This window comes from Oryzias latipes, chromosome 16, assembly GCF_002234675.1.
Source record: "Oryzias latipes chromosome 16, ASM223467v1".
NCBI classification, from domain to species: Eukaryota; Metazoa; Chordata; class Actinopteri; order Beloniformes; family Adrianichthyidae; genus Oryzias; species Oryzias latipes.
Window position 1 is genome coordinate 21,006,154 of NC_019874.2, and position 16,096 is coordinate 21,022,249.

Below are 16,096 nucleotides of genomic sequence, written 5' to 3' on the forward strand. Positions count from 1 at the left end.
AATGGGGAGAAGGAGAATAGAGGAGGGAGACCAAGTTTATTATGCAGGTGGCAGATATAATTAGTTGGTCGTTGGGGCAGATTTGCATGCTTTCACAAAAGGGAAGTAGCTTGGTGTGTGTGTGTGCTTGTGTGTGTGTTTGCTTGTCATGAGCTCAAGAACCAGAGAGGGGAAAAAAAATAAAGCTTCAATTGGTAAAAAGTTGTTTTACAGTTTGTGGCTTCAGACAAACACAAAGGGTTTTGACATTACATAATACTATAGCCTGAAAACCAAACACAGGAAAACAATCATCTACAGAAGCACAATCCCACTTTTGTGTCTTCTGTCTAAACTGTCCTGGACTTGTACTCATATATGTCTCTGTGCTCCTTCTTGTTTTTGTGACGAACATAATAGGAGCTTAACTCTTTTGCCTCCCTCCATTCATGGCTGTTGCCCAGGGGACTGTCCCAATACAGTATCAAGCAAAAGGCGACATGATCTTGCAGTGAATGACACACAACACAAGACATTTATTGTCCTCCCACGAAAACACCGTGGGTTAAATTTAGAACAAGCAAACACATTGGGTCTACTCCTATGTTAAACCACTGATTGGAAAGAATGAATGAATGTGGGCATGAATGTGGGCTGGAATCTGCAGCAAGTGATTCAGCTGTATGGTTTGGTGTACAGTGAGTAGGCCTCTCTCCGTGACCTGAAAACACAACCCCAACAAATATAAGATCACCGTCGTAGACGCCTTCTTTCCTTCTGTGTCATCTAGAATCAGATCACCTGCTTCGTTAAATTATTTGTCTATTCTGCCCTAATATTTAGGAACTTCCGTGTCTCCCTGTTGCAGATATCATGATGTCAAAGCCAGTGGAGGTTGAGAAGGTCGGGGCTGACTCCCCGATGGAGGGCGCGGGTAAGTGAGATTTGCAGCCATTTAAACCTGCTTTGTTCGATCATTGGCGGACACGAGCAACGCACTGGAAATTATAAACGTTAGCTCTGTGCGCACGAACGAGGCCGAGGCTGCGATTGATCACTTTTTCCTCTCCTCCCCACGCAGATTCAGAGCGGAATGGATCTGAATTAAATCACCAGGTATATGTGAGTCTTGTGATTATTATTAAAAGGAATTCCCACTTTATTTTTTACACTGTGTCAAGTAACTGTTATTTTCATCATTCAGCAAATTTCCTTTTAAATCCAAGGCCACAAATAATGTTAGAACTAAAGGTCGAGTTCACCATGAAGACATACAGATGATGGCATTTTTAAGGATCTCTAATTGTTTGATTTTTTTTTTTAAAGGCTCAGTCCATGAAGGTCGGCTCCTTTCCACTGTCCCCAAACCTGAGCAGCAGCAAGGTGAGTCTGCCGTTGTGTGACCGGGGTGGTGGGTTATCTGCCTGTGCATGTCTGTGCAAGAGTCTGACTCTGTGTTTGTGCATCTTTTGTGTCCCAACGTTACGCTGTAGGTGTATTGAAAGTAGGGCCGCCTCATCTTTGTGCCACTTTCTATGCTCTGAATTGCTCTTTTGTGGACGTTGAGGTTGATAATGTGTCGCCTCTCCACCCAGTCTTTAACGTAAACAGATTCACAAAGAGCTTAAGAGTATGATAGCAGTCTTTCTTTTACAAACTCTGAGTTAAACTATTAAGACTTGCAGGGATTACTCCTCTCACCACAAGCTGAAATCATTTTTGTACCGCAGCAGATATGCAAATGACTTAGCTGGAAGAGAATCCTCCTGGTTGTTCAAACATACGTGTCCTGGGAAAAAAAATTAAAGATGATTCCATTGTGCGAAAGCACACAGCAGACACATTCACTTAGGCTGGATAAAGAGAATTTTGAGCGATTACACGCGCCTAATCTCTAGCAAATGTCTTATGATAAAACTTTGAGAGGTAAATGGCTTCTTTTTCCTGTCAGGGCCCTGAATGAGTTAATTCAAATCAGTCTGGGGAATTCCAAAAAGATTAATGAAATGTCCAGTGGTCTTTTAATTGTCATTATGCTGTTTTTTGGCCAAAAAACAAAAATGTGTCGATTTCTAAGACATAGTTTCTGCAGAGTGGCAGTAGTTTATCAGAAATTCACTTCTGAGTTGTGGGCATCATCCCTTTGTTTACACTCTCTCCCCCTATTTTACGGCCCCTCACAACCTCTACTTAACATTAACAGCTATTCAGCCGTACAGTTTTAAGCCAGATGCCAGCTTGGATGAGAACAACAAAGACATCCATGGATCTATTTGTCTGCAAATGGATGCATTGGAATGGATTGGAGCAGGGAGCTTGTGGCCTGCCGATTGTAGTCTCTATGTAACAACTACAAGGTTTTTCCAACTGCATTTTTTCGTCTCCTCCTGATTCACAACAATTTGAATAAAGAAAGACTTTAGAGATGCTATTTTAATCTTAACTTTTGTTATATATGTCCTCCATCATGAGAAAGAAATCTACAAGAACATCTTAAAAGAACCAAAAACACATTTTTCATTGGACTGGGTCTTTAACAATTTAGAGCTATAAGGTTTTGTTTTTTAAATCCTTTTTTTTTTTTTTTTTTTAGTGGTCGGATCCCCAACATTTACTTTTAGAGCACACACTTCTGAATGTTGAAAGCACAGTTTTTATTGGAGTGGGTCTTTGATAATAGGGTTTAGATAGCCCCGTTTTTTTGGTATTGTTTTATCCACTTTGTAATTTACATTTTTGTCATCTTTGCAGAATAAAATGGATGAGTGCACTGAAATGTCCCCCGGCCTCTCACCCTCCCACGGCCCGACCCCTCAGCAGACAGCCCTGCAACACACACAGCTCATGCTGACTGGCTCCCAGCTTGCAGGGGTAAGATCACACGGACACATCAAAGCCAGCCCTCTGCTTTGCTTTTGCCTTACTCACTTCACTGGCGCTACTTTTTTGAAAACTTTGCTTTTCCCTGTCTCTCCTTGTTTGGGTTTCCTTCTTCATCCTATTTCTCGATCTTCCCCCTCCTCTTTCCCTTCCTCTTTGCCAGTTGACAGCCCTGCTGCCGGCACAGCAGCAGTTGCTTTTGCAGCAGGCTCAGGCGCAACTCCTGGCTGCCGCTGTGCAGCAGTCCAATGCAGCCCATGCGGCCCACGCTGCCCGTGCAGCTGCCCAGGCCAATCAGCAAGCTCAAGCAGCTGCAGCAGCAAATCAGCAAACCCAGCAGCAGCAGCAAACAAGCCAGCAGGCTCACTCGCAGTCCCAGGGACAGAGCACACAGGAAGAGAGCAGCCAAAGTGTCCCCGTCCCACCTCCTCCACCCCAGCTCACCCTCTCCCAACCAATCCAGCTGACCGCCCAGGTACGGACTGCCAATCAAAGGCTGAACATCGGCTTGATTGAGGAACTTCTGTCGGTCCACAGAACCAGAAACGCCACATGTTGCGCCTTTAATGGCTCACTTTGCTTTTTTGCACCCTTTGCCTTTTTCCTTTTTATATTGTTTTCCCTGTTTGTTTTTTAAAGGTTTTCTTGTTGTTTCCGTCTTCTGGTTAGAATCCTCCCAAATAAATCACAACATATTTTTTTCTTTCTGTGCCCTCTTTGATTTTGAGGAATAACCAGCTCTGACCATCTCTCTGGCAGGACATTCAACAGTTGCTGCATCTCCAGCAGTTGGTGTTTGTGCCTGGTCATCCACTCCAGTCCCAGTTTCTCCTCCCACAGGCACAGCAGTGTCAACAAGGTGGGGATGCCCCCTTTTCAGTTGCAGATGCGCATGTTTTGATGCCTCACCAATTGATAATGTGCTTCTTTTCTTGAACAGGACTCCTGTCAACACCAAATCTTATACCGCTACCTCAGCAAAACCAAGGGAGCCTCCTTTCTGCGCCGACGAGAATGGGACTCCAGCCACAGGTTTGGGATTTTAGCCAAGGGAAAAGTCAAAAGTTCATCCGGTGATGAACTAACACTCATTCTCAATTTCATGTTTGGTGTTGTGCGCGCTGCAGCGAGATAAGACCACAGATGTGAGTGCCAGTGGCGGTGTGACCATGGCGCCCTCAGTGACCTCTCATCCTGAGGAGCCCAGCGACCTGGAAGAGCTGGAACAGTTCGCCCGCACTTTTAAGCAGAGACGCATCAAACTGGGCTTCACACAGGCACGGACAGACATGTGACATACGTAGGATGTCTTTGGTCTTTGCTCAAACTGAACTGGGCTTTTCCTCATTTTTCTGTTAGGGAGACGTAGGTTTGGCCATGGGGAAGCTGTACGGCAATGACTTCAGTCAGACCACCATCTCCCGCTTTGAAGCTCTTAACCTGAGCTTTAAGAACATGTGCAAGCTGAAGCCACTGCTGGAGAAGTGGCTCAATGATGCAGGTTGGAACTTTTCCGAGGTTTTTTTTTCTGCATGTTTAGCCTCTGTTGCGTTAACTTGGATGGAATATGTGTCTCAGAAACCATGTCTATAGACAGCACCCTGCCCAGCCCCAGCTCCCTGTCCTCTCCCTCTCTGGGCTTTGAGGGGGTTCCAGGTCGCCGCAGAAAGAAGAGAACCAGCATAGAGACAAATGTCCGAGTGGCTCTGGAAAGATCATTTCTGACGGTAAGACTTCAAGACTCAAGGAATTATTTGGTAAAAGAAGCTGTTCTGCCTGTTAGAATTAGCAGTGGGTCAAAGGATCAGCATTTGTCTTCATCTTTTTGTCCAGAACCAGAAGCCTACCTCTGAGGAGATCCTGCTGATCGCAGAGCAGCTCAACATGGAGAAGGAGGTGATCCGAGTTTGGTTCTGCAACCGCCGACAAAAAGAGAAGCGGATCAACCCATCCAGTGCCACTCCTCCCTTGCCCAGCCAGCCCCCCACTGCCCCACAAGTGCACAAACCGCCCTGCTACAGCCCTCACATGGTAAAGATCAAATATTCACACAACTTCTTCCCTTTTTCCCCAGATCCGTGTTATCTACATGTTTTTCTTCAACAGATGTCCAGCCAGCTGTCCCAGGCCGTGACCACTCTCAGCAGCACAACGGTGACCACCATGTCTCCCGTCTGCCCCATGACCTCCAGCCTCACCTCCACCCATCCCTCTCTCAGCTCAGCCCACCCCCCTCTCAGCTCCGCACCCTCCCCGGCAACTCCTCCACCTCCTCCCCGCAGCACAGCCAGCCCCGCCACTCCCAGCCACAGCACACTGAACCTTAACACGGGGTAAGAGGAAATCCCTGCACACAGCCAGGAATCCTACATTTATTTTTTCAGTTGGGGATAACTCATCACAAACAGTCATAACAGGCGCTGAATGAGGAAACTGTATGCTGCTCTTCTTGATTTTTAACCCCCCCTTTTTGTTCCTTTATTTACTCATTTTAGTGGGGGGAATTTCCAGTTTTAACTTTTAACGCCAAAATGCCATGTTTATTTGTATTCTGACAGATCTTAAATCAGACTTGTCTTGACCCAACTTTTGCAGAACTTCCTTGCAGAAATCTTTTTTTAAGTGGGATTTAGAAGAAATCAATTACCACTTTCGTAAAAAAAAAAAAGAGTTATTGACCTAAATTATTTCTTACATCAACAACAATAATCATTTCTGTTTCTTTGCCTGTGGTTCCCATTATTGGTGCAAAGCATGTGTCACATGCTTCAACTTCAAACAGCCACACATTTCCATAAAGACAATCACCTTGAATGCTGCACTGCGTCATGTTTGGTTCACCTGTTTTAGCAGTTGATGCCAAACACACACGTATCCTAATACCACAACTTTCTCATTTTCAGCAGGACGTGCTAACCCTGTGTGCTTGTGTGATCTTCTCTTCACAGTTTATGGCGTATGGGTAAAAAGAACGGTGAAATGTCTAACTACATCACCGACTTTGCTGCAAACTTGAGGTGAAGACAGCAGAAACTCAAAAACATGGATGTAAAATTTGACATTGTGATTGAATGTAAATTAGTGGCATTTAATTGTTAGTGCTCTGTTTCTCTTCCTGCATTTCTAACCTCTCGTTGTGCGTCCAGCTGATCTGTCAGCAGGTTTCTGCTCTTTACATGTGCTGGGAAGAAGTTTACCCTCCGCCTGTCCTTGCTTCTAAAACTGCTGTTATTTTTCCTCACCTTTCCTCCTCTGGCTGCCTGTCCTCGTGTACATGCTTGCACGCTTGTGGGTGCGTGTGCCACAACAGGAACAATGTGATGGGAGTTAACACGGGGATGAACCAAGCCCTCCTCGGTAACAATCCCCTGGCCACCATCCAAGGTGTGTGAGAGAAACAGAGATGGGGGAGGGAAAAGAGGCAGGAAAAGTTCACCCATGACCCTGCTGATAGCCTAAATGCTACTTTTAAAGCACAGAGCACTTTGTTCTATTTTATTCATTCTTTGGAAAAAGTATCAGCTTCACAGGACAAATAATAAAAATGCAGATATTTTGCCGGTATTTTGTCTCAGAGAACTTCCCACCTACGCTCACATCCACATATTGTCCATGACACATCACCTTTTCCTCCGTCCCACACTTAGGAAACCAAACGAGAATAGCTCAGAAATGTGCAGTGAGTTCTGGAGCAGTGCCCAGCATCAGTTCATCTCAGCTTGTTTTTAATCGTTCTTGAGGTGAAGATGAGAAGGGGGGGAAGGGGGGTGTAAAAAGCAGAAGTGGGATGATGAGTAATACATTTACACATGGGTGAAGTCTCACTGGCTGACTGCAGATGCAGCGGAACAGACAGCCAGGCATGTTCGCTCATCCACAGCAAAGGCAGCTGAGATGAAGAGCAGAAATAAAGCTTATTTTTCATTAGTTGGCATCTTTATCCATGATTTCACCCTTTAATGTCTGTGCTGCTCATGTCAGTGTGGGGGCTCCTGTGTTTGTGTGTGAGTCTGTGCTGTGTCATTTATCAGTAGAATTCAAACTTTTCATATCATCTTTCTTGCAAATCACACTTTTTTTTTAAATGCATTCATTTTTATTTTTTGGCTTTGTTGTTACAGTCATAAAAGGTTTATTTTGAAAAACCTTTTTATGTCAAATGTTGAATTTTGTTGTCCCATTTCAGTTCTCACCTTGAATTTAAACCAATCGAAAAAAGCATTTGATCAGAAAGGATCCATCACACAAACATGCTTTTGTGCTGCAAAAAACTAAGTGAACATGTCTAAAAAGTCTGTTCTTTGCAAACATGTTGTGCTGCTAGTGAAAAAGAGCCGATCATGGATTTTGTTTCCATAACAACCCGACTTACAGGTCAGCTAACCTTAGGAGGAACTGTCGGTCCTTTTACGATCAGTCTGCTGGAGTTTAGACAAACTGATACTGATCCAATTTCTTCTGTTTTAAGCAACCGCCACTAGTACTGGAAGGTCTGGGGTAGTTTTTGATCAATTGCTGTGTGATATAAGCTTGTAGGACTCTGGGAAAATAAAAATACAACAAATTTTTTACAAAGAAGTTTCATTTTATTTAAATGAAAACTCTCAAATGGAAATCTAAAGTTTTTTTTTTTTTGTTTTGTTTTACAAATGCCAACAATCTAAATAAAATTAAGACAATTTCAGTTGAAGTTTCAAAAACCCTAAATCAAACAATTCAAACATGACAAAATTCTAATTTAATTACATAAATGTGTCTTGAGCGTCATTTGAAAAATCATATTAAAAGGCTTACCCGATTTGGTTAATTATAAAAATCATTATCTTTACTTTTTCCCACTTAAGTTTCTTTTTATGTATATTCTTTTTTTATGGAAAAAGCTCCTAGTACACAAATAGTTCAAAAGTTGTGGCATTAAAACACTGTTTTCTGTGTGTAATTAGTAAAAACTGTAATAAATAAATGAAAAATTGATTACAGCTCTAAAGTACAAAACACAGGCATCTTTACAAAACTGTTCCTCCTTTTAATCCATTGTGTCAGAAGAAACTGTTGCATACCTTTAAGTATAACATTTATCTGCAAATAAAGAATAGAATTCAGTAGATTTAAGCTGTATTTTAAATAACTGATCAGTTTAGAGAAGAACAAGTTCCTATTTCTATAACAATTAGAGGAAATTGTATAGTTAAAGGTTTTTGTACATTTCTCATGCATTATACCAATGATTCTCAAAAAGTTTAGCCACATTAAAAATATTTCAATATAAAATATTTTTTGTTTCTCACATTGGAACAATGCTACAGGTCTTTCATTTTATCAGTCTTGTGTGGCACATAACTTACTACATCAGCCTGAATTACATAAATCAGCATGAATTTTTATTTTTTTTCGCTTTAAAGTCTGACTTTGCTTTGTTGGTCGTTTAGATCTGGATATTGCCCAGCCGTACTCAGGAAATATTTGGTTATGAAGAAAGAATTCTAAACAGCAACAATATTAAATGCTAAAATCTAAATACAAAGTAAAAGTGATGAAGATAAATGTGATTTTGCAAAGTGATAAAAAAATTTCTTTTTGTTTTTTTCTTCTTCTTTTTCTCTTCAGCTCTAGCAGCCAGTGGTGGCCAGCTGCCTCTTTCCACTCTTGAGGGTGGCAGCAAGGCAATAGTGGGGGCCTCTGGGGGCCAAGGAGGGGCCCTTGCTTCTTCCCTTTTCCTCAACCACCCCACCTTGCTCCATATGGGCCAGAACCCCGGCGCTGGATTGGTCAGCGGTGCTGTAGCCAAAGTTTCCCAGGCCTCACCCTTCCCTTCAGTCAGCAGCATCAGCCCCACACCCTGCTCCCCCTCTCCCTGCTCTAGCCCCGCCTCCTCATGCTTGTCCAGTGAAATGGGCCACAGCCCACCATCCCTGGGCGGAGCCAAGATTGAGTGACCACGCCAAAGGTCAATTTTAGAGGAGGAGGCCGGAGGATACAAGAACCTCACCTTTTCACACCAAAGCGATCTCTTTCTCTCTTTCAGATGCTCTTCTTCCATTTTTTCCTTTTATTTTTTGCAACAACTCTCCCTCTTTCTCTCCCAGTCTTTCAATGCCAAAAATACAAAGAATGATAGAGGAGAGAGGAAGGGAAAGAAACCAAAAAAAGGGAAAAGGGAGGAAAGAGGAAAGGGGAAAGATTGAAACCAAAAAGTCTTTATTTATCCAAACAGATGAAAAGGAGACAGCATGGGACCTTTTTGTCTTTAACACGTGATATCGACGTGGCACCTTGCAGCTCTTCCTCTCTGACGGAAAACAAACCAGTGACTGCTTCAGCAAAGAGATGGAAGAGATGGCTGAGATGCATGTTGAAGAGCATAAACCAAAAATGACAAAAGATTACTTTTACGACAAAGGAATGGCAGCAAGGACAAAGAAATGAAGAGGAGGACTGTTAGGCATTTTTTAATCATTATCTTATTTTGAAAAGCTGCAGGTCTGAAGGAAGCGAAGAGAGGATACGTTTAAACCAAAAATTTACCTGAGGAGGAAGAAGAATACATGGTGACAAACAAAAAAAAAGAAAAAAAAAGACAACCATACCAAAATCACAAATACCAAAAACCAAAAATATGGAAAGAAAAGCTTTATTCAAAGGACGTGTAAATACTGAAGCTATCCAGGACCAGTACTCTACTGCTACTCTCACACACCCACAAACATGCAAGCACCAACCCGCCCTGCCATTGACTCATCCTGTCCTTGTCAGCTCATGTGTCTCGCAGGTTCTCCCTCAAGATGAATTTGTAAATGTTTTTCTGTCACAAACTCATTAATGTTTGCTAGAACTGCTGTCTCTTTACCTACCTCTGGTTATAAGAGCTTAGATTAGCATCTGTCTCTCTTTTTTTTTTTAAACCTGAAGTATAGTTTTTTTTTTCTTTGATTATGATTATTTATTAGTGCCAAAAGTCTTTGTAGCTCCTATTTATTGCTGTGCGCTTTTGAAGTGTTAGCTGCAGGGTTTGGTTATCATCACTATCATCATCATCATCTTTGTCTGCATCATGCATTTTTGTATCATCACGCCGTGTGTTGAAATGTGGCTCGTCCACAGGAAGGCAGATGACAAAATTGGGGGGGGGGAATGCTCGTCACAGCCCTCACAAAGTGCCGATAGATCACAGATAAAGCTAGCACACGTTCATTTCAAGGTGTGAATAAATTCATTACAACGTAAACATCTGACATCTTGTCGGCTTAATCGGACCGCTCTCTCCTAACTCTTGAACAGAACGCTTTAATGGAAACTCTGCAGCGGAATGAACGTGAAACTTGACACACGTTTGTTAGAAGTGTTGATCAAAGTATGAAATACGACTCTGATTGGAGATCTAAAAAAATAATCTTTGAGATTAAAGGCTAAATAAGTCAATAAAGCCAAGTTTAGTCACAGCTGGCTCTCATTTCTGCCTCTCCAATCAGCACACATGCTCCAACACCTTTATGTCTAGACATGTTTACTGACATTTGTCTGTTTCAATCATCACTCCATCTATTTCATTTTTCACACTGCCATTAATTCTCGAATGGATACCAAAGCATTCTCAAGACTTGGCTTCTCTTAAAGAGCTTCAGCCAAGACATGAAGACAATAAAGACATACTGACATTTGGTGGCAGAAGTGGGATGCATTCCCCTCCACCTGGCCTGTCCCAAAGCTCTTTTTTTTGGGGAAGCTTTATGTAGGAAACTTATCCTTTACTCTGACTAATGCTATTCCAGGACTCGCTGAACTGTGGCGTCATACTTTTTTTTTTTTTTTGTAAGAGGATACCAAAAATAAATCCAAACCAAATAAAAAAAAAACACAACCCAAGGAGAAGCAAACCAAAAAGAACCCAAACCAAATGTGGCTGGAGGGAGCACAGGGAGGAAGTACAAAGTGCCAGTGTTGAAAGAGGAGAAGCCATCTGCCTGTCTTTCTGTTAGCTTTTAGGGCCGCAGCCCCTCTCTCAAACTGTGGATGGAGGGATGAGTAGACAGGCAGACAGACGGGTGAGCAAAAAGACAGACTGTTCCTCCACTTCCCTGCCTCCCTTTCTCCAGCTCAGCTCTCTGGTCCTGGATGGAGCTAAACGCAAATGACCTCACTGAACTGAAATCTTCTAAAAGAAATCAGTTTTTATTTTTCTGTTGGTTTGTTCCGATTGTTTTATCTCTGCTGTGTCTCTTGATGCCGTTTTATGTACTGTATTTTAGTGCTTATTACTTATTTGGAATAACATACTCGCTTACTTACTATGAGAGCTCCTTATTTTTATTTTTTTTTGGTAGTCGTGCTAGATTTTTTATCAGGTGGTTGGAAAAAAAAATACTGTGAAAATTTAGCTTCCAGAATTTTATTAGATAAAGAAACAGACTGTCTTGCGAGGGGAAAAAAAAAGCAAAAAGCCAAATACAAAGAGCTGAATAGCAAACACTAAAATTGTCAAACCAAATACTGAAGTAACAGTAGCTGCTCTTTCTCCGTTCGAATGTGGAGAAACGGGACGTCTGAGGTCTGACTGTGCATTTTTCTGTGTGAAAGTTGCACTTGGCGGCTAGTTACGCAGTTACGTCATGCAACTTTGACCCCAAAGACAGCAACTTGAAGTAAAACAACGCTCAGCGGATGCCTCGGTTGAGCCGACAGGTCGGAAGTTAATGTTCCAGTATTCCAAAGAGGATTTGGTTTGCCCCACACCAGGCAAACACAGGAATCTTTTCACGAAACCAAGCTTTAGATGTGGGGTTTGCACCTTAAAGGTGAAACCTTTTTCTCCACACTGACTCTTAGACGGAATGTATCTGTTAGTGCTTCTATAGATTTTGTAGAAAATAAGATCTATGTTCTACTGCTTACTTATCACTAATGTATTAAAAAGAAAAACTTACAAAAAAGACTGAGAAAAAACAAAGATCCTAAAACATTGGTGAAAATAACCAAATGACCAAAAATTTCAACTATCTCTCTCTCTTTGGACTTTTCCTTTTTTTTAAATCACTATGTAGACTTTTGATTGTACTATTTATTCAGGGTTGTGTTCTTTTCTTTCTTTTTCATTTTAGGCTTTTTTTATCTTGCTATTTATTTGTTAATTTATTTCTGGAGGTGCTTTTTATATTATTGGATGTTTTTTGTGCAAGGTTTTTCTTGTATAGGTTCTCTGCGGTTTCTCTCTCAATGGTACAAATGCAAGCTTTGGTCGAAATCTAACTTCCTTTCGGAGAGGTTGAGGGGTTCATGATGTGGCAGCACTGTGAGAAACAGACACCTTTGAGTTCAGTGTGAATTTGGTGTTTTCCAGATGTACACTTTCCTTTGTGTGCTTATATTTAGACAAAGATTTAAAAAAAAAAAAGAAACCAAAAAAACATGAATATGCCTGAGTCACAACACAAGGCTCTCTTTGAGGCACAGTGCTGCTTCCGTTCTCTGTTTTCTCCAAAGGGGGAACACACTTAAAGCTTTATCAGCTACACGACCAAAAACCAACCCAAAAAAAGATCAAATAGGAAAAATGTCTGTACATGAAAAGAGCAAAAAAAAAAAAAAACAGAGGCAAAAGATGAGGGTGATTTCTAAATCCTGGGTGTATTTTCTTTCTTTGACTGTTTTATCTTTTTCATGTTTCTGTTTCACCTTTTGTTTCCACTTTTTTGTATGACGTTTTGACTTGTTTCCTCATCCTACGAAGGATGTAAAAGAGAGATAGTTCATCATATACCTCATGTTCTTTGATGATAAACCAAATAGATGAATGCTTTAAAATGTGGGGTTCTCGTGGGCAAGTGTGGACGATGTGCCCGTTTCTGCTGGGAAGCTGACCAGTGTGGCTGAAAACTAACAGAAGTAAGTCATGATCTGATGCTGATCAGATCGTTTTACTCCATAAGATTTAGAAGGTGCCATAGAATAGGCCGCACTGGTTTCTGCTCTCCAGCACACACATACACACACCTTGTCCCCCTGAAAACACCCACCGTGTATTGAGCTTTGAACATGGCCCTCTCCTCAAACCTGAGCCAGATCCTCCCTGTCAAACTTGGACTGCAGGTTGCTCTGAGGCACAGATTGAAGATCCGATCTGGTTTTGGTTTCATAAAACTTCAGGTTCACGCCTCAGAGAGCAAAACCCGGCTCGCATTCTGGTCTTTGGGGTCCTAAAGGAGGTCCGTGGAGCAGGGGAGCGGGGAGTGGCTGAGACCGAGGTTGCTAGGTGACACGCTCAGACAGATGTATGTGAGGAGCGTGGGAGGAAGATGTGTGCACGAATCAAAACATCTGGACTCATACTGAGAGTCTTTTGCTCTTTTTTTTCTTTTTGTCTCTCTTGTGTATTGAGGGGGAAATGAAGGAAGCGCTGCTCTGTGCTGTGAAGATCATGGTTTAAGGGACCAGATGCAAAGTACAGGTCTCTGTGGTGGGGATACCCCCAACCTGAATGATACCAAAGTCAATGCCCTGCCCTGGGACCTAACACAATGTAGAAGCTCCCTCAAATCTTAAATTTCTCTTCGATTTTCCTCCATCTTCCCCTCATCTCTACTTTAATTACAGTTTTTATACTCGGTTTCATATAGATGTGGATTTTTAAAAGCATTCTGGTTGGTTGCATCAGGAGAAAAGTTCAGTTTATGCATAAAGACTGGTAGCAAAAAGAGAAAATTCAAAGAAACTTAGCTTTAAAGGTAATGTAAGACTGATTTAAACTATGTTTAGTTCCTTCAGTTCTACCATGAAGACAAAAACAAGCAAATCTAATCAAGCAAGTACAAATTTACACCAATTCCATTTTTTAAAAATCAAAATCAGTAAGTAAACCCAGTTGAAGTCCCACTCCAAACATCTTTTGATCTATTGTAAAAGTGTTCCCATTGGTCTTTTAATTATGATTATGCCGCTTTTAGCCTAAATCAAAGATTATGTGCTGCATTCTAGAATAGTTTCTGCAGAGCAGCAACAGGGCATTAGAAATTCACCTCTGAGATGTGGGTGGGACTGTTGGTACAGAGTAAGTCTGACCTCATTTCCCATCATCCATCTGCTTAAAGCCACTCACAACCCTAACTTAAAAGTAGTGGTGCAACAAACATGGCGAGCAATATTGAAGCTTTCCAGCTGTAGAGTTTTGAGCCAAATGCCAACTCAGAAGAGGGAAACAAATATATGGATATGTTTGTCTACAAGTGGATAAATCGGAATAGAGTGGAGCAGGGAGCTTGTGGACTGCCAACTGTAGCACCTATGTCACACCTACAGGATTCTTCCAACAGCATGTTTTCGTCTGCTACTGATTCACAACAATTTGAATAAAAGAATACTCAGAAATGCAATTTTAATCAAAATTTTCTTAATCTATGCCCTTCATCCTGAGAAAAATATTACAAGGGCCTATTCAAAACACCATTCTCATTGGATTGGATCTTTAACAAGTTGCTTTTTATACAGTTGGAACCTTCAAACTGAAGTGCCGATGCAACCTGTGACTGCATCACCTCTATTCCGAGTTAGAAAGTAGTGGAGCTCCCCACACTGGTGGCTGAAAGCAGCTGTGATTCATTTTTTCCAGCCTGCTTAGGCAGAGCTTTACCCACCTGTTTCCAGTCTTGGTGCTGAAGCTAACCCACACACACAAAAAAGATCCAAATCTTTTGGTGCAACTCCCACAAACAATTCCTCCAAAATGGTCACATGACAGCTATGGGACTGAGTATCTCAAGACACAAGTGATAACAATAGAAAGAGAGACAAAGAGAGCTGAGAAAACAAGATCTGCTGCCTCTTCCTCCTCCCACTCTCCTCCACGCACTCTCCTTCTCCTCATCTCTTTCCTCTTTCTCTATGTTTTTCTACAATAGCTGTAGTCCAAAGGTTCTCCAGCAACACAGCAAAGCAAGTCAGATGTTAAAGACTAAAGCCAAAGAACTTGATCTTCGACTCAAAGCCTTCTGTAGCCCTTTTGGGTCGTCACCTAGCGAGCCGGTCTGTGAAGCATTAACCTCAGACATCCAAAGGGAAAATAATAATAATTATGATGAAATGTATATTTTTAAGTATTTGTCTTTGGAGGAATAATCTTAACCTTCTCATAATTACTGATGATCACAATGGTGACAACGAAGATAATGATGATGATGATGATGATAATGAAGTTTCTCTTGGTATCTTTGTAGCTGTTCGGATCCTTCTTGAGTTTGTGTCTTCTCTGCTCGTGCTGCCAGAGTTCTGCTTAACCCCCCCCCATCCAAACCCATCCCCAACTCCCCCTGTTTTCATCCGGGTCGCCCCAGTGTTTAATTCTGACGTCTGACCTTTTGCCATCTTTTGTGGACCCCATGCGTCCATATGCGAATGTAAAACATTCTCGAGGGGAATTCTTCCCTGGAGGTGGTTGCTTTTCTGTTGGGGGAGGACTTTGGTCTGTTACACCTGTGCATGTGTGTGTGTTTGTGTGTGTGTGTGTGTGTGTGTGTGTGTGTGTGTGTGGGTGTGTTCGTGTGTGTGAAAACAGCCTGGGTGTGGAGCGTTTTGGTTGTTGGAAGACAAAAAGATCCCTTGTTGTTCTGACAAGATTGCACGCGACACAAGACTGGTGCTGCCAACTGTGACGTACGTTTGCCAACTTCCTACCACATGTAGCTTTAATTCCCCTTCTCACAGCAGTCAGAGTGCATCCCTATTTTAGGTTTGAGTGATTGTGTGTTTGTGTGCGCAGGTGTATTTGTGTCACCATCACTTCTTCCTTTTTTTTTCTCGCCATGTCTTTTCCCTTCTTGTCCCTTCTGTCTGCACCTTTTTCTCTCCTCCTGTGGTAGCAACTTAGCCTTTTAGTGTATTTATCTTGAAAGCCAAAAAAGAAGAAAAATAAATCAGCTTGTTCATTGTACAGTGTTGTTCATTTTAAGTAATTTTTTGTAACTGAAAGTGTTTCATTCATCCAAATAAAACAGGAAACAAAAACTGTACACTCTCGTCTCTAGTGATTTTCTTTTCTTTTTTTTACTTTCCGCTCCGATACTTGCACGTGTTTTCATGTTGAACCACAGGTTTCACTTGGTTTGAAGGAACCTCCTCCCCTAAACAGGAACTACATGTCATATCCAATGTTCACCACAAGAGGGTGGTGTCAGATTTACAATCTCTGCTATTGGAGTTCACACAAAGTGTCCGCAGCTGCTCATGTATAAGAGGCAACTGTGAAAAAACT

The 16,096-nt window shown here is 41.9% G+C and overlaps 1 protein-coding gene across 6 annotated transcripts in view; it reads left to right on the forward strand.

The window, feature by feature from the left end:
* Positions 1-15,854, forward strand: part of pou2f2 (POU class 2 homeobox 2) — a 47,068-nt gene extending 31,214 nt beyond the window's left edge. For 2 of the 6 annotated variants that reach the window (XM_011485490.3, XM_011485492.3), the window contains exons 2-16: positions 848-913; positions 1,061-1,101; positions 1,306-1,362; positions 2,731-2,850; positions 3,023-3,334; positions 3,619-3,718; positions 3,800-3,891; positions 3,987-4,136; positions 4,219-4,360; positions 4,438-4,586; positions 4,693-4,890; positions 4,966-5,192; positions 5,808-5,876; positions 6,170-6,243; positions 8,467-15,854. In XM_011485490.3, coding sequence (XP_011483792.1) covers positions 848-913; positions 1,061-1,101; positions 1,306-1,362; positions 2,731-2,850; positions 3,023-3,334; positions 3,619-3,718; positions 3,800-3,891; positions 3,987-4,136; positions 4,219-4,360; positions 4,438-4,586; positions 4,693-4,890; positions 4,966-5,192; positions 5,808-5,876; positions 6,170-6,243; positions 8,467-8,795 — 2,126 coding nt within the window. In that variant the 3' untranslated portion in view covers positions 8,796-15,854. The remainder of the gene's footprint in view (positions 1-847; positions 914-1,060; positions 1,102-1,305; positions 1,363-2,730; positions 2,851-3,022; positions 3,335-3,618; positions 3,719-3,799; positions 3,892-3,986; positions 4,137-4,218; positions 4,361-4,437; positions 4,587-4,692; positions 4,891-4,965; positions 5,193-5,807; positions 5,877-6,169; positions 6,244-8,466) is intronic. The other 4 variants (XM_020710595.2, XM_020710596.2, XM_011485491.3 and 1 more) reach the window with 3 other exon arrangements.
* Positions 15,855-16,096: the final 242 nt, after the last annotated feature.